The sequence below is a fragment of the Myotis lucifugus genome, unplaced genomic scaffold, assembly GCF_000147115.1.
Source record: "Myotis lucifugus unplaced genomic scaffold, Myoluc2.0 scaffold_633, whole genome shotgun sequence".
In the NCBI taxonomy this organism is placed as follows: domain Eukaryota; kingdom Metazoa; phylum Chordata; class Mammalia; order Chiroptera; family Vespertilionidae; genus Myotis; species Myotis lucifugus.
Genome location: NW_005871681.1, coordinates 313,045 through 338,907, shown reverse-complemented (window position 1 = coordinate 338,907; position 25,863 = coordinate 313,045). Strand labels below are relative to the sequence as shown.

The 25,863-nt window shown below is 52.1% G+C and overlaps 1 protein-coding gene across 3 annotated transcripts in view; it reads left to right on the top strand.

The window, feature by feature from the left end:
• The window catches only part of PALMD (palmdelphin), a 38,116-nt gene extending 15,407 nt beyond the window's left edge, over positions 1-22,709 (top strand). For all 3 annotated transcript variants that reach the window (XM_014447273.2, XM_006105076.3, XM_023746187.1), the window contains 6 exons: positions 4,137-4,264; positions 13,873-13,987; positions 14,369-14,402; positions 14,523-14,636; positions 16,776-17,855; positions 22,327-22,709. In XM_014447273.2, coding sequence (XP_014302759.1) covers positions 4,137-4,264; positions 13,873-13,987; positions 14,369-14,402; positions 14,523-14,636; positions 16,776-17,855; positions 22,327-22,370 — 1,515 coding nt within the window. In that variant the 3' untranslated portion in view covers positions 22,371-22,709. The remainder of the gene's footprint in view (positions 1-4,136; positions 4,265-13,872; positions 13,988-14,368; positions 14,403-14,522; positions 14,637-16,775; positions 17,856-22,326) is intronic.
• The last annotated feature ends 3,154 nt before the right edge of the window (positions 22,710-25,863 follow it).

Below are 25,863 nucleotides of genomic sequence, written 5' to 3'. Positions count from 1 at the left end.
AACCCAAAATACAGCTCCATTTTAACATCAGACTTTCCCTCTCCCGTGGGTGTGGCCGCTGTAATTAAAGCAGCTGCGGCTCAGCATTTCCTGCGTGGCTGCCACTGGAGGCAACCAGGCCACAACCTGGGCTCCCTGAGCAGGCCCCAGCAGGAAGCTGTCGGGTGGCGGGCTGCTACCAGAGGGGTGACAAGCCCCTAGTGCAGTGGTCAGCAAACTGCGGCTCTCGAGCCACATGCGGCTCTTTGGCCCCTTGAGTGCGGCTCTTCCACAAAATACCACGTGCAGGCGCGCACGTACAGTGCGATTGAAACTTCGTGGCCCATGCGCAGAAGTCGGTATTTTGTGGAAGAGCCACACTCCAGGGGCCAGCGAGCCGCAGTTTGCCAACCACGGCCCTAGTGGAATCGGCCTATATTCATGGGTCCCACACCCCGAGGTCAGAGAGGCCCGTTCAGCTCAGCCCATCTTTCTGGCGGAGCAAGGGCCACTCTGAGCAGACACGTCGCTGGAGACTCCAGGGCCCCGGTGCTCGGGATTCTGTGTGTCTTTGCTCCCATACGAACTGGCGTGTCCGCCTCTGGCGGGTCGGTGGGAGGCAGGGCTGGCCTGCTACCCTAGGGTGTCCACTGAGTTATCGAGCAGCGGACACAGCCAGGAAATGCAGTGTGTACTCCCGGGAAAACCAAGGGAATGAGAACCAGTTTTACCAAGTTATTTCACTGCAACTCGACCGAAGTCAGAAGTCAAACCTACAACAGTTTTTGAGATGGGCCATTTCTAACTCCAAAATCAGTGCTGTGGGTCGCTGACTCTCCCTCTCTCTCCTCTCTCCCTCAGAGAGAGGAGAGAGAGAGAGAGAAGAGAGAAACATCTATCAGTTGCCTCCCATCCGCACCCAGACGGGGGACGGAACCTGCCAGCGGGGCCTGTGCGCTGACCAGGAGTAGAGCCAGCAACCTCTCGGTGTGCGGGACGGCGCTCAGCCAACTGAGCCACACCAGCCGGGACAGTAACGATTTCTTAAACACCTACTATGTGCCAGGCACTAAGCTGGACGCTCGCCAAAGCTTCCAAAGAGTATAAAACGAAGTCCGGCCTGCGCCCTCACCGTGGAAGCTGCCACGCAACCTGGGAGGCATTTGTGCCGCCATGAGACTGCCTGGGAGGCCGAGGGGCGGAGGAAAGGGCGTCTGGTGAGCAGGCTCCTCTCCCAGCTCTGCGGAGAGGGCTGGCTGACCCAGCGGCCACCAGGCATCCGGCCAGAGCACAGCTCAGGAATGTGGGCGAGCATCTGAAAACCTATCCCGGAGAGGCGCACCACGCCCAGAGCGCGCTGGCCTCCGCGCGACCAGTGTCCCTTTCACTGGCTTCTTCACCGCTTGTCCCCGAGCCCGGACACCCGCCCCACCTCGCTGACCGCGGGCCTGGTCAGTCCGCTCCAGCCAGCACCCTAAGCGACGCAGGTGCACACACAGGAAGCGCACTCGTTACAAAGAGCTGCGGGCACTCCCTCCCACCCCTTCGCTCCGGGTCCTGCAAACACCCCGACCGCGCGCTGGGCAGGTGGCTTTCCCGGGGTGTTGTTAGCGTCCTGACACCCGGGCCTGCCCTGCGGGTCATCTTGCCAAGCATCCTGGTCAGAGTCTCAAGCCACGGAGACACATAAAATACACCAAACCTAGAAAATGTCTCTTTTCTGGGAGTCCATCGAATTCAGGGTTTGAAAAATAAATTGATTCCCAACGCCTGTGCCATGATGTGTAGGACGTAGAAGTGCTTCGGGAAACCTTTCCCTAAAACACTGCCCAGCCCGACCGGCGTGGCTCGGTGGTTGAGCATTGACCTATGAGCCAGGAGGTCACGGTCGGATTCCAGTTGGGCCACATGTCCAGGTTTTGGGTTCCGTCCCCAGTAGGGGGTGTGCAGGAGGCAGCCCATCAATGGTTCTCTCTCATCACTGATGTTTCTATCGCTCTCACATTCTCTCTTCCTCTCTGAAAAATATATATATTTTTTTAAAAACTGCCCAAAATAACCAGAAAATATAAGCAAATATAATTCTTTAACTGCCAAAATGCCTGACTCCCACCACTTACATTTTCACGTAGTTAATATGCCTTTGATTCTGAATGTCACTGTGAACTAGAACCTATATGTTCATGAACCTCCCATGCTTAAGTCTAACTCGTGACATAAAAGCAAAGTAACTGTTTTTATTACTAGAATACGGCACCGCGGCATTCTGATTGCACATCCAAGCGATAGGCTTTCCGTTACCTGCGACGCGCTCTCTGCCAGGGGAAATGGCGAGGTTGGGTGACGCACCACGTCTTATGCGGCTAAAAGGAAAATCCCTCTCCTTCCCCGCCAGGCTGAGCGCCAAGGAGGCAGCCCCTCGCGGCCGTAATCACGCCACAAGGCTCGCTCTCCGTGTACCGCCAGCGTCACGGGCCAGCCTGCCCTGATGGCCAGGCAGTGACGGGGCCGCACGTGACTGGCTGGCACTGCCCAGCGAGGGGGCTGGGAAGGGCAGCGACGCCCTCTGACAGGGACCGCCTCTGCGTTACTGGGCACCATCATCCGCCAAATGAAAGCAAATTAAAATCCAGGTGAATTCTTCAAAAATGCGGCAACTCAGGCCCACGGGGCGTCTTGAGCTTCGGGAGATCGGCCCTGAGCTGTGGGGATAACACGGACTGTGTCTGTGGGAAAACCTTTTCACAAGCAGCTCGGCGGCTGTAATTAGAGACTGAGGACGCTCTGGCTCGCTGGGCGCGTTGTCCACGTGCCCTTGAACTCTGAGAGGTCAACGCGAACACCGTGACCTGGGAGGAGGGCGTCGCTCACCCCCGTGGTTTGCAAAGGGTGTTCCGTGCGTCCCGGCTCCCAGGCCGCCCACCGCGCCCCTCGGGGCAGGCCAGGCCTCCTCTATTCTGCCAGTTAGCATTTCCCACCACGTTCACCGATCATCGGTGCCATATTTTTCTTTTCTTTTTTTAAATATATTTTATTGAGTTTTTACAGGGAGGAAGGGAGAGGGATAGAGAGTTAGAAACATCAATGAGCTGCCTCCTGCACACTCCCCACTGGGGATGTGCCCGCAACCAAGGTACATGCCCTTTGGCCGGAATCGAACCCGGGACCCTTGAGTCCGCAGGCCGACGCTCTATCCACTGAGCCACACCGGTCAGGGCAGTGCCATATTTCTCAACACTGTGAAACGATTGCCTTCAAGTAACCGTCCTTTGGTGACTATCCAGCACAACCTCATTTAAACTTTCTTTTAAAAATTCAGACACATTTATATTCCCGCCGCAGTCACCCTAGCACCCTTCGGGAAGAAACGAAAGTCCTTCTTCCTGGTTCTCGTGTGCGGTGGAGAGAGACGTCCCAGGACATAAGGGAAAGGTCCCCTTCTCCTATTCTCACCCTTTTGGACACAGAGGGTCCCAGTGGAATGTTATTGAGCGAATGATGGACAGCGGTGCTAGACATACCGAGACGCATTTTGCTTCGGGAAAGAAAAGGGGGAACGCAAACTCTTTCAAAATACTATCCAGCCGTTGCTACGGGAGACGCGAACAGGATGCCGGCAAAAGCCTCTCCCACCGGCTTTCCCTCTCCTCGGGCTCGGGCTCAGGCTCGGGCTCAGGAATACAGTTCTTCCTGCAGGTTCAAGGGGATTTCCTTTCCTTACAGTGAAACAGAAATCTCCTTCGTTTTGGTGAAGTGGACAACATTCCAACTCACCACCCTGGCTGGTCTGGCTGAGTGGCTAGAGCATCGGCCTATGGACTGAAGGGTCCTGGGTTCGATTCTGGTCAAGGGCACAGGCCCCAGCTGCAAGCCTGATCCCCAGCAGGGGGCGTGCAGGAGGCAGCCGATCCATGATTCTCCCTCATCATTGATGTTTCTCTCTCTCCCTCTCCTTTCCTCTCTGAATTCAATAAAAATATTTTTTTTAAAAAAAGAAGGGTGCAAAGAAAAAAAAGGCCAGGTTTATTCAGGCAAGGGGTGAGAGAGGATACTTTCTCTTTGAAGTATGCCGTGTTGAAACTCCTAGATTTGAGAGGGGTCCGAGGTGGGGGGCTGTGGACTGGTTTAAGGAAAGGTCTCTGTGTCCCCTGACTCAGAAAAAGGCCCTGCGAGAGAGCTGGCTGCTGGACGGCGTCGGCGGCGGCGGGAAGGAGCAGGAGGAGCTGAAGCGGCAGAACCAGCAGGACCAGCGGCAGATCCAGGCCCTGGACCAGAGCATCCTCAGGTAGGGCCTCGCGTGCTCCCAGCCGCCTGTGTTCTGACTTAGTCCCCATGTGGCAGATGGAAGAGCCGTTCTCACGTCTGGGGACCACATCGGATCTTCCGTTTGAAATTTCTCATAGAAACTAGGGAATTGTGCTGTAGATGTCCCCTGCGCCTAGCAACCAAGAGGGATTCGTCAAGTGCATATTGGTGACTCCGCCGATGTGCTCATGCACAAGATAGTGGCACCGATATCCTTTTGAGCAGCGCTTCTCAACCTGTGGGTCGCGACCCCTTTGGGGGTCGAATGACCCTTTCACAGGGGTCGCCTAAGACCATCGGAAAACACATATATAATTACATATTGTTTTTGTGATTAATCACTATGCTTTAATTATGTCCAATTTGTAACAATGAAAATACATCCTGCCTATCACATATTTACATGACAATTCATAACAGTAGCAAAATTACAGTGATGAAGTAGCAACAAAAATAATTTTATGGTTGGGGTCACCACAACATGAGGAACTGTATTGAAGGGCCGCGGCATTAGGAAGGTTGAGAACCGCTGCTTTAGAGTGATTGGGCAGCTTACAAACACCGATGCGAAGCTAGATGCACCTTCCTGGCGCAGGGCAGGTGATCAAACAACAGGCCTTCGCAGCCCCAACCCCCGCCCGCCCCTGAGGACAGGGGACAGCTCTACAGGTGTGCTTCCGCTGTCCCCCCTCACACCGCCCCAGGCCTCCCTGGCCACACTCAGTGTTGGGAGGAGAAGGCGTGTGGGAAGACCTCACAACATTGTCTCTCGTCTACTTCCCCGATGATTTGGGCACAGGCAGGGACCTCCCTTCCCCAGGCCCACCCCTGGCCATCACACCTGCTCAGTGCAGTCGGCAGCTTCTGATCTAACCAAGCTCTTCGATCGCCTGGGTTTAAAATGAGGTGAAGGGTGTGGGGAAAAATCGGAAAGCTCAAATATACGATAGGATTATCAGTGTGATCACAAAATAGAGACAGCACGGGAGAAAGAGAGAGGAGGAGGAGGAGGAGGGGGGGGGATGTATTTTCTAGCCACTTTAGACAGGGTGTCCCCAAAAAATGTACACACACTTTAACAGCTGATAGCTCAATTAAAAAATATATATATATATATTTTTTTTTTTTTTATTGATTTCAGAGAGGAAGGGAGAGGGAGAGAGAGAGAAACGTCAATGATGAGAGAGACTCATTGATCCCCTGCCTCCTACATGCCTCACATTGGGGATCGAGCCCACAACCCGGGTATATGCCCTGATCAGGAATCGAACCCTGACCTCCTGGTTCATAGGTTGACGCTCAACCACTGAGCCATGCCAGCCAGGCCAGCTTCAATTTCAATAAGGAAGTCCATGATGTAGAAATAGAAAGGTGAACGGATTTTGTTGCTGGTTATGGTTTAGCCAAATTTAAGTCATTCTCATTCCGGCCCACGTTGAACCCCTACCTAAGGCTCCCATCGACCTGCACAGGACAGCGTGTGCCTTAATGAGGGAACGTCTCCTCACACCCCGCTAGCCACATCCCGCATCACAATGCAGGACGAGCCGCTCCGCTGCGATCACATGAGAGGGGAGAGAAACGGGGGAAAGGGCCAAAAGGGAGAACACGAAACACCCACCATTTGTTCCTTCTTAAATTCCCCGTTGCCTAGAAACACTCAAGAAATTAATCCGAGGCAATTACAGGAGTCAAACCACTCCCAGCATGCTTCTCGCTCTCCGTGTTTAACTCATTGGTTTACCAGATTTGCAGCAGTTCATCTGTTGTTGTTTTTAATTTCTCAGATATTCTGATCATTTTTAATTTAGGAGCTTTTTCAATTCAACAAAAGGAGCTAAGTAAATTCATTTTCCAGGAAAAAAGGAAGAAATCTATTCACCACCCCTCACACCCCCCGCCCTCAAAATGCCTAATACGTGCCTAGCACATAGCATGAACATGAACTACACAGCCTAATAAATGAATGGATGAAAAAATGGATGATGAAGAGACAGAAGATGGACAGACAGATGGATAGATAGATGGATGGATGGATGGATGGATGGATAAATGGATGGATAGATGGATGGATGGATGGATGGATGGATGGATGGATGGATGGATAAATGGATGGATGGATGGATGGATGGATGGACGGATGGACTTAGAAAATATCCATGTGAGGGACCAGGTGAAGACTAGACAATGACTTGAACATTAATGAACTAAAAAGAAAAGTCTTGAAATTCTAAGCTTCTCAAAACACCTCTTTATATCCTTTAACTTTTCAAAGTGCTTTTGCATTCAAAACAGTGTGAGGAACTTGAAACAAACATATGAGACCACCTGCCGAGGGGACACAGACCTTGGGCTCTGGATGTGACTAAGGAAGGAAGGAAGGGGGAGGGGGCGTTGGTTTCAGCGACCCATCCCCCAGGTCCTGGTCACAAAGAAAGAAAGGCAGCCCTGGTCGGCTTGGCTCAGTGGATAGAGAGCATCGGCCTGCAGACTGAAGGGTCCCAGGTTCAATTCCCGGTCAAGGGCACGTACCTCAATTACAGGCTCTGGTCGGGGTGCGTGCAGGAGGCAACCAATCTATGCGTCTCTCTCACATCGATGTTTCTCTCCGTCTCTCCCCCTCCCTTTCACTCTCTCTAAAAATCAACGGAAAAATATCGTCAGGTGAGGACTAACAACATAAAAAGGAAGTGCGAGGGCAGAGACTCATGGTGAGGGAGGAAGGTGTGTGGGCCGGGGGCGCAGGCTCACTCATTCCCCGGAGAGCTCCATCCCCCCCGCCCCCGTCAGACAACAGCCTCACAGCCTTGCAGTGCATCTCGTCCACCAGAGGCAGATGTGGCTCCGTCCCTTTAGACCACCCACGACTAGCGGGTCCTTGTGGGTATCTATGTGGCATGCAGCTAGCACGTGGTCTTCAGAGAATGGGGTCCTGCTCTGGGAGTGCAGTGAGCACAGCGAACACTGGGGCGAAGCGAAATGCAGTGGCCGGGGAGCAAGGAGACAGCGGAGGCTCTGTTACCCGGAGAGAAAAATGTGAGGGGTGACCAGGACAAAGCCGGCGATTGTGTCCAACAGAGAGTCAGTGCTACAGGCGTCATTGAATGGGTTGTGTCGTTTCATTGTGTGATTACAAGTAGTTTATTCACTGAAAATATTCTTCCCCGCCACTTAAAAACAAGGAAAGGAAAAGGCTTTCCAAATTGAAGGAGAGGAACATCTGTGGTTGGCTGGCCATGCCCTGGGCACCATCGCTGAAGGCCGCTGGGGAAACTCCAGGCCCCTGCGCAGAGGGCAATGTGAACTGTGATTACACGTATTTAGGTCTTATTCATTGCCGGCACGTAGTACGTGGTTCCCAGCAGGACCTCATAAAAAATCCCACGCCCGGCCCAGCCGGCGTGGCTCAGTAGTTCAGCCTGAAGAACAGCGTTATCGCTCAGCCAGCGTGGCTCAGTGGTTGAGCATCGACCTATGAACCAGGAAGTCACCGTTAGATTCCCGATCTGGGCACATGCCTGGGTTGCAGGCTGGATCCCCAGTAGGGGGTGTGCAGGAGGAGCCGATCCATGATTCTCTCCGATCATTGATGTTTTTCTCTCTCTCTCCCCCTTCCTCTCTGAGATCAATAAAAATATACAGTGGGCCTTGACTTACGAGTGTCCCGACTAACGAGTTTTTTGAGATACCAGCTGTCTCTCAGCCAATTTTTTGCATCGAGTTGACAGAGTAATTTGAGTTAACGAGCTCCTTAACGAGCTCTGTCTCGGAACGAATTAAACTCGTAAGTCAAGGCCCCACTGTATTTAAAACACACACACACACACACACACACACACACACACACACAGCCTCTGCCTGCCAATGCGTTTGAGAGGCCCCCAACCACCCGTCCTCCACACCCACCTGCAGGGTGTGCGTTCACGGGGATCCCATGTGAAACTGCCTGTGTAACCAGCACAGGGAAATGCCCGGCTCCCTGCCAACCAGCTGGGTTCCTGCATTCTGACGGCCGAGGAAACCCTTCACGTACAAAATCCTGTTCTGATGGAGAGGCTTTGCTTGTCCCCTAAACGATTCTCTTGCGACATCGCCTGCCTACCTGGCAGCCTCAGATCATGGTGGCGTCCCCTGCCCATCAGATAATGACTAACGTTTACGGCATTCTAGCTGGTGACGAGATTCCCCACGTTCCTCGAGCGTCACTAGGAATTACTCAGCTTTTCCAGGCCTCTGCTCTGTCCCCAGTGCTCAGGGCCGACGCACACTGTTTCAAGGTCACCGAGGGTTATCTGAAGCCGCCGTGTGGGACTGCTGTTCTGCTCTTAAAGGTTCAGGATTAGACGCAGGAGATCTGGCTCGAGGCAGACTCCGCGCTTGCCCTTTGCCAAATGCCCTTCAGTCCCCTGGCGCGCTCCCCCGGGCGTGTGACTCTGCTCTGGTGAGTCCGCTCTTCCTTATTGTCACTGTCCACAGCCGTGGCAAGGCCTGGCTGTACGGACTCCCGCCCTCCCTCCGTGCAGAGAAGTGCCTTGTCTCTTCCGATAGACTTTCATTTCAGCTGGTGAGGGCGTGTGCCTGCCACGTCGTAAGAGCTTATGAAACGTTTGTTAAATGTTTGATGAAATGTATCAGACCCGTCTTTAAAAAAATAAAACAAAGCAGCCCACGTTCTACTAGACTACAGTCTCAATTTTATGGAGAAGGTGTAGTTTGACATTAGCCTTGGCCAAATGATCTCTAAAGATAAAAGATCTTTACCGCCGACCCTTAGGAATCATCCGCTGCCCATCACAGGTGACCAACCCTCTTCGGTCAGGGTTGCCTGGCCCAAGCGTCCGCTCTGTGCACTGAAGGGCATCGGCGAGGCCAGGGCTGTACAGTTACAGCTTCCCCCCCGCCCGACCTGCCCCTCGCGGACCGGAGGCATCCGTATTAACTAGCTCATGACAATACAAAGCATCTCGGATTTGACGGGTCATTCGGAAACATGTAAATTCTTTACCCACCAGAGCAAAGACTGGATTATCTTTTTTCCATTTTTACTGGCTAACTACCCCCAAATGCAAGACCTGCCTGAGCAATTCTGCAAACCAATGGGGGGGGGTGGGGGTGGGAAAGTTCATGAAATCGGTCACTGAGGTTCCTCCCCATAAGGTTATGGGAAAATGGGGTTGCGATGTTTGATGAGACACCACAATAGCAGCGGCCTGAACAAGACGAGGGAGGTTCGCTTCTGTCCCTGCCGGGAGTCATTCCAGGGGACTCGGGCAGCAAGTCACCTGATCCTGCATGTTGTTACTCTGCTCCCCCACCCCCACCCCCCAAGAGGTCCCTTGGTTGCGTGGCCACTGTCAGCTCTCCACTGCCACCTCCGCATTCCAGCCTGGAAGGGGAAGATAAACGGAGGACAAACACCTCTATTTTAAGGATATGACCTGAAAATGGCAGAGGTCGCTTCTACTACTGTCCTATTAGCCAGAATTTAGTCACATGGCACCATTTAATGCAAAGGGGGCTGGGAAATGTAGTCTGTGGCCGGGTAGCCAGAGAGACACGTGAAACCCAGGGAGTTCTCTTACTGAAAGAACAGGAGCAATGGGGGTGGGGTATCAGCAGGTGGCCAAAACAGACAAGCACGTTCCTTCATTTATCACACGGATCGCATTTATTAATCAAGCACCATCCCATAACTATTATAACAATCCTGGCAATGTTGGAGCGCATTTTGGTTTTCTGTCTAGAACAGCATTTTCAAGGACAGGGTGTTCCTGAAACTATATTAGCACACCCTTGTTCCAAAAGCATTGATATTAAAATTGAAGATCATAAGAGCATCGTCCCCATAGGTCAAGGTTTCAGGTTGGATCCCCATTGGGGCATACAAAAGAATGAACCAATGAATGCATCAATAAGTACAACAACAAATTTTTTAAAATATATTTCTATTGGTTTCAGAGAGGAAGGGAGAGGGAGAGACAGGACCATCAATGATGAGAGAGAATCATGGATCGGCTGCCTCCTGTACACCCCCTACTGGGGATCGAGCCTGCAACCCAGGCATGTACCCTGACCGGGAATGAAACCATGACCTCCTGGTTCATAGGTCATGCTCAACCACTGAACCACGCCAGAACAACAGATTGATCTCTCTCAAATTGATTGATTGATGATTGATTGATTTTTTAAATTTTTAATTGAAGATTGAATCTCCAGATGGACCTGGTAGGTTTTCTCTTTCCCTGGAGTTGTCTGAGCCGGCCCTCCCCCCTAGCAGATGGGGAGGAGAAGGGACAGGGAGTCATTATTGAGGAACACCTTTTAGGTCACACCCTGTGCCCGAGGCTTGCAAACACGACCTCATCTACCTCCTCCAGAAAACCCTCTGGGAAACTATGACCCCAAACCAGGGAGCTGAAGCTCGGGCGGTTCGGTAACTCCGCCGGCGCCAGCTTTGCACGGGCTCCCTGTCTGTGTCCGTGGCCAGAGCTGGGGGCGGGGGGGAAAGAACCTTCACACAAAATCACAAAATATACGCAAACACCAGCGGCTTCCCGGATCCCGTGGGGGAGAAAGGAACGCAGCTCCCTGGCCCAGAGGCAGGGTCAGGGTCAGGGGTCACACTGCTCAGCACTCGGAGCTGAATTCAACACCTGCTGGAGGCCGCCTGCCTGAGAGCCTGTGAGCCCCGGACTCCGGCTCCGTTTGTCCAGCTCCAGCTGTGTGTGAGGGAGCGACAGGTGGGGTGTCATCTGAGCCTCTGTCCACTGGTCTCCAAAGTACCCGGGGAGTGGCCCAGCCTGGGTAACACCGCTGACTCGGGCCCCCCCACACAGCGCACCTCGCCACGGGGGGCCCGTCTGGGTGGGGCCGTGGCTCCCGAGACACACACGCTGCATCAGCCCTGCCCAAGGCTACGGCGAAACCAGCCATAGACTGCATCCCAGGCGCGGCCTCGGTGCCACGCCACGCCTCTCTGTTCCACTCGCACCGCATCGGCCGCTGCCCACATCACTCCTAAGCCTCCATCACTTCGGACAGCGTCCTGTTGAAGCAGAGAAACTCCCTGGCAGGGGCCTGGCCACCAGCGCCTCCCAGAACCAGGCTCGGCAGCCAGAGGGAAACGGCGAAGCCAGGCCTGACTCCTGGGCAGACGGACGGTCCACCCAGCGGAGAACAGCCCCCGGCAAACCCCTCAGGAAGGGCCGGACACAAAGGCTGCTTCCACATGTGGCTGGGCCCCACCAGCATTTCCATCCTCTCTCTTCATTAGCATGAAAAGTCGGAAACCCTGTCCCACCGCTGAGCGAGGAGAATGCCTCTGCCCAAGAACCCGTCTTACAGGTCTTGCTCCCACGGAGGCCGATGAGACAGGAGTTAGGAGCTCAGGCTCCGAAGGGAGGGGCATAGGGAGGGACCTGCTTCCCAATCCCGTCCTGCTTGGGCCGGGCCTCCCAGCCAGGGACCTTCCAAGGGGTCAGCTTGCTCATCTGTGCGATGGAACCTTCGCAGGGCTCCGGGCTGGTGGTGAGGACCAAGCAGGCCAGGCCTGGCACAGTGTGACGCTCATACATGTGACACGTGGTTCTAGTGGCTGACAGGCGGTGCCGTGACATAGGACACGCGCTGCTGAATTTGTTTTCTCCTGAGCTGCAGCCTGTCTGGCCCTCATGGCAGCCTGTCGGTTGTGTCAGCCCTCGCTTAACTCCACCGTCAATGGGGAGAGAGGAATGCACCCTGAGCAGCAGAAAAACCACCTTCCGAAATGACCCCTTCTTGGCGCATCCAGCGTTGTGTTCTGTCCTTTTTCGAAGATAAAAAACCGCCGCTGTAATGGGACTGGGGACACTGTCTCGTGATGAGTAAGGGAGGCCGTTACCAGGCCACGGCACGAAATGGAAGCTGCCTGCTCTCCCCAGGGGACTCTCGAAAATCACCCTCCTTCCCCAGCAAATGGCCACGGAGAAGGTGGACGGCAGCATGGACAGCATCCCAAGTCCTCTCAGGTCCTCTGTTACCTAAACTGAAACCTGCCCCTGCCCACCACCTCTCAGGAGCTGGGAGGGGCTCACTCGTCCATCGGCCCCGCCTCACAGCCCGGAGGCACCAGGAGGCCAGTTCTCTGTCCCCACCGCCTGGTTCTCGCAGCCTGAGTCAGCACTCCCCACGCCTGGAAAGGTGATACCTCCTAAGGAGGGGATGCGGCAATTACGGAAACTCTAACCCATCGCAGAGAGAGAAGCAGTGAAGGTTAGGGAGCCGTCGCCCAGCGACCTCCCCCAAAAGGCCCCAGGTACAAACAATTTTAGTTTTCAGTATGGAGGGTGTCCCCCCAAAATGTCTACACATGCTCTGAATAATTCTAAAGGCAGTGCTAATTAAAATACATCTCACTTTCAGTTGATCTATCAGCTGTTAAAGTGTGTGTACCCTGTATATACAGGATATACATATATCTAAAACTAAAATCTTTAAATATGTACACACATATGAATATGTATGTGTGCATATGCATGTATACACATACTTTGAATAATTACAAGGATGTATATAGATACATATGTGTGTACATATACATGCAAATATCCTATATAATAAAGGATAATATGCAAATTGACCCTAACGGTGGAACGACCAGGAACAACCAGTTGCTATGATGGGCACTTACCACCAAGGGGCAGATGCTCAATGCAGGAGCTGCCCCCTGGTGGTCAGTGCACTCCCAAAGGGGGAGCTCCCCTTAGCTGCAAGCACAGCCACGGTGGCGGGAGCCTCTCCTGCCTCCTCCGCAGCGCTAAGGATGTCTGACTGCAGCTTAGGCCCAATCCCCCGGGGAGCGGACCTAAGCTGGCAGGTGGACATCCCCTGAGGGCTCCTGGGCTGCCAGACTGTGCAGGCCGGGCTGAAGGACCCCGCCCCCTCCCAAACAAGTGCATGAATTTTCATGCACTAGTGTGTGTGTGTGTGTGTGTGTATACACACACACACACATTTGCCTTCCTCACTTCACCACAGCACAGCTCTCAGGAAACTGAAATCAGAACCAAGGATCATGCCCAGGGTTGGGATACAAAGGGTCCTTCCCTGTTAAACAGCTATGATTCTTGAATCGAGCTTAATAATTATAATGTTCTAAAGTGTTGACTGGCTAGAAAAAAAAATTGCTATGATTTTTTCCAAATCATTTATGTGGAGATGTGGGTAGGAAACATCGGCGAACTGCACATGCACCGTTCCTTCTGTTCAACTTTAAACTTAAGAGTCTTTGTCCAAGAAATTCCTCGGTTTCGCTGGGAAGTAACATTAGTCATTGCAATGAAGACCCTGGGGCAAGGGCCAACCACTTCACCCAAGAATTCCTTTTGCCCAGAACACAAGGTAGCCTGGCACTGAGCCCTGTTCAACCGAGCCGGGTGTCAGGTGCCTCCCAGGGGCCCAAGGTGCTGTGTGGTGGGAGCTGCGTTCTCAGACGGCACCTGGATACTTGCATGCCATGGCCCCAGGAGAGGGGGTGCCGGGGGGGATACACTTGAGAGCGACGCATTTGTCCTGCCGCAGCAATAAAACGTCTCTCTCTTTTGTTGTCAGGCTTGAAAAAGAGATCCAAGACCTGGAAAGGGCTGAGCTGCAGATCTCCACTCACGAGGAGGCGATTTTAAAGAAACTGAAATCCGTGGAGAGGACCACGGAAGACATAATAAGGGTGAGCGCCTGGATGAAGCCTAAAACCCAGATTTCCCCTCCAAGCGGGTCCGGGAGAGCGTACCATTCTTCAGCGCATACCCACACTCAGAAGCTATCTTGTCAACACTTGGAGTGCGGGTGAATTTCCCGCCAAAATATAAGATGGCTCTGTCTTTTGGTTTTGTTCCATCCACCAAAAGGGTGGATTACAAACAAATATTTGGTAATACGCAGTTACAATCGGCCCGAGTTTACACGTTTCCCGCACTCCACCGCAAATCTATATGAACCGAGTTAAAGACGGCTCCCGCGGAGTACGCGCAATTCACGCGAGCCGACTTAACTCGTTTCCCCCACTCCAAGTGTTAACCTTAAAGAATTCTTTTTTTTTCTCTTACAGTCTGTGAAGGTGGAAAAGGAAGGAACGCCAGGAGGTACGTTTCTGAGCATTCTCATCTATGTCTCGTTCAGCTGTGTTTTGACAAGCCCACTGACATTGTTTCCATGACCGTCCATATCCTCCAGCTGTATTTTAATTGATATTAATTTTGCAGAGTCGATTGAAGACATCTATGCTAATATCCCCGACCTTCCAAAATCCTACGTCCCTTCCCGATTAAGGAAGGAAAGAAATGATGGACTAGAAGACGATGAGCAAAATAGAAAAGGTACATCAGTGATCTGCCTCCAGAGGCAGCTCGCGCCTTCAGAGCTTTGCAAGGTCACGTTAGCCACTTGCTCTGCCATCTACGCGCCCAGCTTATTCAATGGTCCGTTTCACAGACTCCCGTGAGGTCTGGGGTCACCTGCACAGGTAGGGGTAACCGGCCGGGTGTTCGGTCCAGGCGCTCCATTCCCTAGCAACGAGGTAAGGACGGAGGAGAGGAAGGCCGGCGGGAACAAGCAGCTCTTGAAAGCAAAGCTCCTCTACTCGAAGGCGTCTCTCCCACCAGATCCCACCCCGTAGACATGCTCTTGAGTCTCGAAGATCCTCCATCAAAATAGAAACACTTCCTGTGGGCAGGCCAGGCGTGGTTTACCCCCATGGGGAGGGGGGGCGCGTGGCTTCCATAAAACAATGCTTCAAAGCCGCTGGGGAAATGAAGTTCTATAGGGGGAAGCTTTGCATTTTAGACCAGAAAGGGAAGCTCCGTTCTACGGGCAGGTACCAGCCATTCGCTCATTCATTCAGCAACTATTTAGTGACCACGCACTGCATGCCCAGCTCCCTCCTCGCACGAAGAACACAGTAGTAAATAGTGCAGCAAGAGCCCAGCCTCGGTGGCTCCGTGGTTGGCCGTTGACCTATGAACCAGGAGGTCATGGTTCCGTTCCCGGTCAGGGCACACGCAGAGGGCGTGCAGGAGGCAGCCGAGCAATGATTCTCTCTCATCATCGATGCTTCTATCTCTCTCCCCATCTCCCTTCCTCTCTGAAATCAATAAAGACATATTTAAAAATAAATAAATAAAGCAGCGAGAGCCGCTGCCCTCGTGGAGCTGACATTGTAAGGGAGAAAACAGACAGACATTAGGTAAATAATAAACTATCCTGCATCAGGGCGTGAGGGTGCTGAGGAGAAGGATGAAGCAGAGACGGGAGGGGTGGGGATGAGGGCTCTGCCATTGTTGTCTTCGGGGAGCCGAGGCTGGGAGCCGGGGGCGATGAACGAGACAGGAAGGCAGTGGCTTCAGAAGGAAGGTGGGGACCAGCCACTGCCACGGTGCCCACCGTCCTATTAGCTTCCCGACGCCAGTTAAAACGGCAGCCACGGACCTTGCTGGGCCCTGGCAGGGCCTCAGCTCCCCCATCCGCAGGCTCGCTCCAGGACTGCTGGCCGCTCTATTTTTAGCCCTTTCTCCACTTGAACGTGGGAGTGAAAATGAGAAGCAGCGTCCAGCCAGAGGCGAGGCCTGTGACCCCAGCCCCCTCCCTCTTCACGGCCAGCTGGACAGTGACGCGAGCTCCCCTATGGCAGGGGTCCTTAAACTTTTTAAACAGGGGGCCAGTTCATGGTCCCTCAGACCGTTGGAGGGCCGGACTATAGTTCAAAAAAAAACTATGAGCACATTCCTATGCACACTGCACATATCTTATTTTGAAGTAAAAAAACAAAACGGGAACAAATAAAGTATTTGTATTTGCATGTGGCCCACGGGCCATAGTTTGAGGACCCCTGCTCTGTGGTCTCCCGTGGCTCCGAGGTCCCTGAGCAGCAAGGGGGGCACTTAATCCGACGCGGGACCGAGTGAGGCCTCTGCCTCCAGGAAAGCAGTGCAGGACACTTCTCCCAGCTCACGAGGTCTGTGTCCTCCCAGTGAGTCATGCCAAAGAGCGTAAATCCATCTCGTTGGGTTTATTTCTTAGAAAGAACATAGCTTTGGGTGCCCGGTGAAAAGCCTGACTATCTGAACCACCTGCTTCTCTCCTCCAATCCTTCCCACTTTTCGCTGATGTCACCCATCCTGACCTAAACTCCATCTCACCAGGCTTGGTCACTATGTAGTTGACGAATAAAATCAGAAATGCACAAACTAGACCATCAGAAGGGACCTTCGTGTGTGTGTGTGTGCATGTGTGTGCACGTGTGTATGTGTGCGCGCGTGTGTGTGTGTACGTGTGTGTGTATGTGTGTATGTGTGCATATGTAGGTGTATGTGCGCATGTGTGTATGTGTGTGTGTGTGTATGTGTGCGTGCGTGTGTGTACGTGTGTGTGTGTGCGTGCGTGTGTAAGCCATGAGAAAGCAGGCTCGTGTACGAGAGGCAGCGGGAACTGAATCGGAGACGGGCTTTGTCTCTCCGCAGCGCTGTACGCCATGGAAATCAAGGTGGAGAAAGACCTGAAGACGGGCGAGAGCACGGTGCTGTCCTCCATCCCGCTGCCGTCGGAGGACTTCACGGGCGAGGGGGTGAAAGTGTACGACGACGGGCGCAAGTCGGTGTACGAAGTCAGCTCCGACCACCCGGCCGCGCTCAACGGCACGGACAGCCTGGGGCCCGTGGAGGTGGAGGACCTCCTGAGGCAGGCGTCCGAGAGGAGCTCCCGGTGCCCGACCGAGTACCACGAGCCCGTCTATGCCAACCCCTTCTGCAGGCCCACCACCCCGCAGAGGGAGAGAGCAGCCCCCGGGCCCACCCCCCAGGAAAGGAGCCAGAGGCAAGCGAACGGACTGGGGGGCGACAGGAACCACTCTGTCCACCACGTGGACAACGGGCTGTCGGGGGAGAGGGGCGACCGCTGGCATCCCGACAGCCCCCCTCGGCCGACCCCTCACCCGCGCCGATGGGTGATTCCACAAGCAGAGAGGCTGCCAGCCGCTTGGGAAGGAGCGGATGGGACAGACGGGCCTCCGGACAAGCAGGCGCCCTCCCCCAAGGCCGGGCCGGGCCCCAGAGGGGGGCTCGCTGGGAGGTCTGAGCGCCAGGGCCCTTCTCCCACGTGGCAGGGGGCCGAGGAAGACGTGCGCTACAACATCATGCACTCCCTGCCCTCTGACATGGACGGCGCGGAGCCCGTGACCATGATCTTCATGGGGTACCAGCAGGCAGAAGACGATGCGGAGGAGCGCGGGGTCCTGACGGGCTATGACGGCGTCATCCACGCGGAGCTGGTTGTCATCGATGAGGAGGAGGGCGAGGGAGAAGCTGGGAAACCTGCCCCCCAGCCCAGGGCGCCCCACGGTCAGGCGCCCCAGCCGGCCAGGCCGACACCTCTCCCCAGGAAGAGAGCGGAGGTCAAGCCCCCGGAGCACGCACGCCACCCTTCTCCCCACAGACACTCCATGTCGCTGAGAGAGCAGGAAGAACGCCTGGGCAGCCCCGTCCACCCGCCTCCGCACGCCGCTCCGACGGCCGGGGACGGCACGGAGGACCCGTCGCTCACAGGTAATACACGGGGCAAGGCCTGCCGCTGCTGTGTGGTCATGTGACAGCCCGGTCCTCGGGTCGTTAACAAACCCTCTTGCTTTCCGCCTTTCAGACCATCCCACAGACTAACACACACTAAGATTGATCATTAACCCTGATTTCATTGTCACCCAGCGTGAGTCAGTCCATTCAAAAGATAAGGAGAAATGGGGTTGTTTTTTTTAATCGTCGCCTTATTTGGGTATTGCATTGGCTGACATTGATAACCGGAAATGCGCCTGCTGTCAGGGTGTGTGGTCCTGTGTGTGAAGGTATTTAGATCACTAATAAGTTAGCTCATTGATGTCAGATCTTTTCGCTCCAGAAGCCGATGCCAGCTACTTTTGTGTGCCTCTGTGATTTTAACTTCCTACATAAGCTAACAAATGGCTTTATTTTTGCAAGAAAGAACAAGAAACAAATTTTATTTTTAGTGTGATATTTTATCACTTTGCTATACCTTCTTCCTACTTTTCATAGTTTTATTAACTTTACTTCCTTAATTTTTCTATATTTTAAAATAGAATATCACTTTATCTATCGGACATTATCTACAACATTTGATTTTGCATAGCCTTCCCTAACTCAGCTCATTTATTTTTACCATTTTCTATATCTTTGCACTTCTCGTTCCCTGTACAGTTTTATGGCTGCCTATCTTTCTTAGCATTGAGTGGAAAACCACGCTCTTTTCCTACAAAAGGGACAGCTCTTCAAGTTTAGATTCCTTGGTAGCACTTGACTAGGGTTCTCTACTCATCATTTACAAATACTAAACAAGAATTTGACAAAGTCAATGATAAAAGCTGCACTTGCCTGGCTAAAGACGTAGACAACATACCCAGGCATATTGTAAGGGACATATATAAAGGGGACAGTCATTTCAAATGTCTCTAATAGAAGAATTCTCATTAAAAAGCAATAACTATCGCCCCGGCCTGTTTGGCTCAGTAGATAGAGCGGTGGCCTGCGGACAGGGTTTGATTCCGGTCAAGGGCACGTACCTTGGTTGCAGGCTTCTCCCCAGCTTGGGCCCTGGTCGGGGCACATGCAGGAGGCAACCAATCGATGTGTCTCTCTCACATGGATGTTTCTGTCTCTCCCTCTCTCTTCCACTCTCTCTAAAAATCAATGGAAAAATGACCTCAGGTGAGGATTAAAAAAAAAAAAAGCAATAATTATTGAGTCCCAACTAGTCTAGCAAGCAGAGCCTGACCATTCTACAGGAGTTTGCTAGTGCCTGGACCATTCTTCTTCCTCTGCACCCGATAGACCCAGCCTTGGTTTGCCAATAACACAGTGAAATGGGTCTCTTCCATCTGTGACGTAGTTCAATGAGGCTCGCCGGCTGCACACTTACTCATCTGAAGCATTTCTAATCTCTTGGCGACTGGACACCTCCATTATCTTCCTAAACCCTGAACTCGATTCCACAAGCACCAAGCGTTGCATGGTGTGTCCCCCACGATGGAGACCTGCTATCCGAACGTTCCTTTCCCTTTCGAGAATGGACTTTGTCTGCTGAGCAAACTTTCCATCTTGAATTCATTTTTAAAACCACATGGCAGACTTGGGATCGGGGAGCACGCCGTGTATGGCCGGGAGCTGTGACATGACCCACCCCGAAACCTCCCACTTTTTAGTTCGGAGGTTAACGCCTCCTGAACGCGCCGACCCTCCCCTACCGTGTCCACGCCCTGACCTCAAGGAAAAGCCAGGAAGTGACTCATGCTTCCAGACCCTCCTGGCACTGAACTAACTCAGGAAAACAGGAAGCACCCTCCAGACCGAGGAACAATGCAAAGCCCGCGCCATGGGGCAGAGCATCTCACACACAGGAGCTCCGAATCCCTCGCCAGTCTGGACGCGGCTGCAGGTCGCTGCTCTCTAACTCGGTGCGTGGCTCGCAGAGCTGCTCTGCTTTGAGTGGGTCTTTTCAATACGCACATCCCATCGACGCATGCCCTCAGGGAGCCTCTGTGGGCATAGAATTCACAGCCCCTGCTTCACAAGCACCGAGTTGGTTGAACTTCGCCACCCACCCCCCTAACATGCCGTGGTTGGTGTTTGAGAATTCACTTCAGTCAACCCCTTTACTTAGGGAATAGGTCCCCGGCTAGATATCGATATTTCTGGAAGGCATCACAGTTAGGAATTGTTCTTCTCTTCGAGTAAGTGTTGTCATGAGAGCCTGAGCGAACCGCGACTGTGAACGTGGAAAAGAGCCGGGAGGAGGAAGAGAGATGGGGAAAGGTGGAGGCTGGAGATCCTAGAAACAATATTTTTCAGCCAAAACTTTGAGCAGCGTACGACACGACAAGAACATGTCGGCACAGTCTGCTGGTGTACACATAACAGGGTCGTGGTCTAAGACAGCGGTCGCCACCCGGCGGCCCGCGGACCACGGGTGATCCGTGAGGTCCGAAAGGCTGGCGAACGCTGGTCTAAGATACAGCTCAGTGCCAGACCTCCCACCAGCGAGGGGCCCCAGCAAGCGCCTCCCGGATGTCACCACTCTCCCCACCAGATGGACGGCTGGCTCTCTTTGGCATCCTCACCGACTTGGACTTCTCCTGGGACTTCTCCTGGCTCTGTTCTCCCCTTAGAGATGTCAGTGATGTTTCAGGATGAGGAGGTGGGGGGATTCACAGGCTTCCGGTGCCCATGTGGCCAACCTGTGCCAACCGTTAGGAGCCAAGGGATCCTGAGAGTGAGGGGCAAGCTCTCTCACCAGGTTCAACCAGCCAACACCATGAGCCTGCATCGCTGTGGGGAGGGGGAGATAGAGAGCAGAGAGGAGCAGAAAGGAGAGCTGAGAGCCCGGGTTGATGAGCTGGGCACCTCCGGGCCTTCCCACTGCCCACGCGCCCTGGCCCCACACATCTACCTACTTGACACTCACGCTACCTATTGCCACAGGAGTAGAGAAAGGAATTAGCACACTCTAACAATCGAGAATTCTTTTCCCCATTAAGGAATAGGAGAGTGAGAAACCGGACTGAATCACCCCACTCCTGAGCCCTCACACAGCTACATGTCCTTTAAGAATTTCACTGGATGTCATGTATGCTGTGTTCACTCTACTCATTTTTCCAACCTTTACAGAAAAAGTTCCTTCTAGTCCTGAGTCTGCTTCTGCCCCGGGTTAACAGTGGCTTGTTATTCCTACTACCCTTTTGTGCTACTAAAACGATGCTCACATTGTTGGACAAAACCCTCCCCGTTGACCTGGCCCGGCTCCCCTTTGGGGATGGGCAAGAGAGAGGGCCAAAGAGCCACGAGGAGAAACGACAAAGCCTGTCCCCCCTCCAGCTCCCTCCTGCTGCAGGAGGACGCGTTCTCAGGTGGCACCTCCCGACTTCTCCAGCAATAGAGACCGCCTTCTTGGTCTGATCCCAAATTCAAGGGACTGTTCTTGACCCCACCCACTAGAAATGGCCATTCCCCTTCAGGCTTCCGGGGAAATACTACTCTTTTGTTTCATTTAGATGCGACCATTTCATGAGTGAAGTGACAATAAAAACGCTCACGGTTTTGTTACAGTATTGGATCCTATGTGTGAACAAGAGCTTCTTGGAGGTGTCATCATTCATGTCATTTGTTAATGACAACTAATCATAGATGGCGGAGAAACGAGAGAGCATGTCTTCCCTTTGCTCTTTTTTTTCATTAAATAACATTTTGCAATCAGTTAACTAGCTCTGTCCCACATGACTGTCATGACCAGTGCCTTGCCAGCCTTTCTCAACCTTCAGAAAATGATGTGGAGCAGCTGTACGCTGAGCCCTAACTCTGGAGGGCATGATATCAGAACATCAGACGCGTCGTATGAATTCTAACTCGACGTTTTTAAAAATGGTCTCTTCCTCCAGTACATCATTAGTGGTGGAATATGCTCAGAAATGTGTATTTGGCATTTGAAAGACGTTTTATGATTACTCCAACTTTCATTACTGGTTCACGTGGCTTCATTATAAAAAATTTTGCTTTTGTCACTCTCTATCCAAGAATGGAGCCCCTTGGTAGAGTCAAGTTTGATGAATTAAAAGATAATGTAACCATGAAATAGAGTTTGAGTCGATGCCTTTTTTTAGTTGTGCATAGCTCAGGAATATACACAAAACACAGTCGTTGACCTAGATGGAATTTATCGATAGCCAACAGTGAGGCTGTGCACTAACCCTATATTGACTCCACTTTTGCCTTGCTTGCTCTACTGATTTTCCTAATCTTTATAGTAACAGGCTCCTTCTAGTTCTGACCCTGCTACTACCCTGAGTTAATCATAGCTTATTATTTCTACTATCTTTTTGTGCTACTAAAACAATGCTCACATTGTTGGACAAAATCATCTGAGGTATGTTTCAAACTTTCCTGCATTCTATGAAATGGTCATTTAGAGTAGAAATTAAGATTTCTGTTTATAACTATTTTTTTCTTTAATTTGCAGCTTTAAGGATAAGAATGGCAAAGCTGGGGAAAAAAGTTATCTGAGAGGTCTACCATCTACATAAACATACTTTGGAGAAGAAACTACGAAATGTTTGCCATTTTCTCTCCTGGATACTGTGTTTCTTTCTTTTTCTTTTCGATCCAAAAAAAAATTATGATTATATCCATATTAAGCCATGTGAGTAAGCAGTAGCCATTATTTGTAAAAAAATATATATATATATATTGCAAAAAAGCTGGGAGAACAAACACTCAGCTTTTCCAGTTACTTGACATGATTCAGTGGGGGTGAAAACCAGAATATTTTTATTGTCTTGATACCAAAGCATTTCTAAAAAGAGCTTGTTAAATTTAAGAATAAAGTTATTTAAAATAGCCTGACTCTATTCTATTAACTGATGTTGTAATTTTGCGAATACAAATGAAAGATCATCGGGAGCCACTATCCCTTGTCACAGAAACATTCATCTTTAACTCTGACACATGAAGGGGCCTTCCCAACCCACCAAGGCTGTAAGACAACCACATCCTCCCACTGAGGACCGAGTCGGCTGGCTGGGGAGACTTCAGCCCTTGGCACACGTCCAACAGGTGTGTGCGATGGTTATCCTCACATTTGGGGACGGGATTGGGATTATCTTGCTCGTGTACATGACTTTACAGACGATAACCGGCATGTTTATTCTTCTTGAAACATCACCCTTTCTGTCATTCAGTTCAATGTGAGCCCCCTGGTTCAATGACTGGGTACAACCCAAGGCTGGTCGATGGAGGACTTCCCCTATTCTCAGAGGATACAAATCTGGTCTCAGGCTTGACCGATGGTGGTGAACAAGACAGAATCCTGTTATGTGTGCAGCATGCATTCCTAAGGATTCTTGCCGGGACGTGAACTCCTAATTTGAAGAATAGTCTGATGCCAGTTCTCTCCTACTCCACCCAACACCCTCACATCCATGCACACGCGTCCTCCCCGGATCACGCCCGTGCCTGGCACCCAGGTCCTGCGGGTCTTCCGGTGAGTTTCCCTGCTGAGATGATGAGACCCAACCTCAGTCGCTGGTGTGGGGCGCCGGGAGGTAGCAGCAGCAGACCCGACGGACCAGCATCACCCTGAGAGGCATCAGCCTCGGACCAGTTCTTTGTAAAAGCCAGCTGGTCTCTAGGAGGAAAGAGATCCTCTGCTGTCTGGAATGTTCTAGACATGACCCCTACTGGGGATCTAAGCCTGCAACCGGGCATGTGCCCTGACCAGGAATCGGACCGTGACCTCCTAGTTCACAGGTCGATGCTCAACCGCTGAGCCACACTGGCCGGGCTCTGTGCATCTTTTGGTTTGCAGCAGGCACGTAGCCCAGACTGCCAGGGTGGCGGGCAAACAGGCGCTGGGCTCCCCTCTCTGATGTCTTCCTTCCCAGGACTCCCCCTCCCTGTCCTGATAGCGGTAGGCAGCCTGTCCAGTCTGTGCTGAGACCGCAGTGCCCTGCCACCCAGCACCACGGGGCTCACTGCAGCTGCTCTGAGAACAGGGAACTCAAACCCCCTTTAAAATATATATATATATTATTGATTTTTGACAGAGGGGAAGGGAGAGGGATAGAGAGTTAGAAAGACCGATGAGAGAGAAACATCCATCAGCTGCCTCCTGCACACCCCCTACTGGGGATGAACCCGCAACCAAGGCACATGCCCTTGACCGGAATCGAACCCAGGGCCCTTCAGTCCACAGGCCAAGGCTCTATCCACTGAGCCAAACCAGTTAGGGCAGGGCAGCTGCTTTTTTAAAGCTTACATTCGTTTCTGGAGGAGAATCTGTTTGACAAGACCTTAGCCATGGCTCGATTTGGGAAATGCTTATCCTAAGAGTATGGGTGTCTGAATAGGAATCAAAACATTTGTTTAGATCCTCATGGGGAAATACAGAGTACGAGGCGATTTCCTCCACGTTGAATAAGGCATCACACTCTACAGATGTGCTCTGCACACCTGGAGAAAGTCTCCTCCCGAACCGGAGGTGTGGGACCAGGCATGACATGAAATTACATGAACTTCTTTGATAACAAAATAAGAAACTAAACTGATAAAAAGTTTAGGGCCAGCAAAACCCCTGAATTTTTCCACCCAAAGGTGTAATCCAAAAGCAATCATGAGACAGTATTTGTTTTATTGAAGTGAAATTCACATAAAAATAATTTTTAAAATATACTTTTATTGATTTCAGAGAGGAAGGGAGAGGGAGAGACTGGGGATTGAGCCCACAACCCGGCCATGTGCCCTGACCTGGAATCGAACCGTGACGTCCTGGTTCATAGGTCAACGCTCAACCACTGAGCCATGCCGACCGGGTCAAAAAATAACAATTTAGAGTGAACTATTCAGTAGCTTTTCTTACATTCACGATGTTGTGCAACTGCCATCTCAATCTCCAGAATACGTTCATCACCCCAAACTGAAAATGGTCGGTGCATCATGCAATGACTCCCATTCCTCCTCCCCACAGGGAGGCAGCCGATCAATAATGCTCTCTCATCACTGATGTTTCTAACCCTCTCCCCCACTCCCTTCCTCTCTGAAATCAGTAAAAACATATATTTATGAAGAAAAAAAAAAGGAATGGGACCCAGGGAAGGTCAGTGACCTGCCCACAGACCTGCAGCTTCTAAACCTGCAGATGGTGGGAACCGGGAGGGAGCCAGCCCTGCCCGAGCGGTGAGCAAACTCATGAGCTTGGAAGGGCTCCAAGAGGGGGTAGTCCTGAGCCAGAACCTGACAAGCTGGCTTTTGCCAGAGCGAGAGGAACCGAAAGGGCATCCCAGGCAGGTAGCCAGCGGTGACCTGGGCCCCGGGGTGAGCCGTGGGGGCTGGGCCAGGAGGAAAGAAGCAGACGCGGACAGGGACGGCGTGGGCCCTCATCAGCTGTGACAAGAGCTGAGAGGAAGCGTCCTTCCTTTCCCTCTCCCCTGGCTTATCGCACACGGGGACCTGGTCCTGCCTTCCTGCTCCACCAGAGTAACAGATCCACAGAATTCCAGCCAAGAGCTGCACGTGCCCCAGAACTTGCCGGTGGCAGGTGCCGCACTGCGCCCTGGGCGGGACGTGGAAGGACGAACGCGTTAGAGCCCAAACCCTGATGGAAACCAAGCCGGCACTGAAGTGAAGTCGTGCATTTATTCACAAGCTTTGCCGCAAGCTCCCTGCGCCCTTAAGACCGATGACCACAGACCAGAAAATCATAAACGCAGAACAGGCTTGGCGATCAATGATCAATGCTCCCCGGCCACGGTCCTCCAGAATTAGTTTCATTTTTTCCCCAAAAAAACATACTTATTTGTATTGTATAGAGGAGCCCGTCTTTAAGATAAACAAGCACCTGTGATTCTGCTCACACCCCCAACAACATCGCTAAAGACAGAAAGGCATGTCGGTTAGCAATCACTGCTATCGAAAGAAGTGTGTGTGTTTTAAAAAAGACACCCCGATTGTTTATTATAAAAATGGAAAGATTGGGAAAAGTGAAGGGAGGCATTTTCTTTTC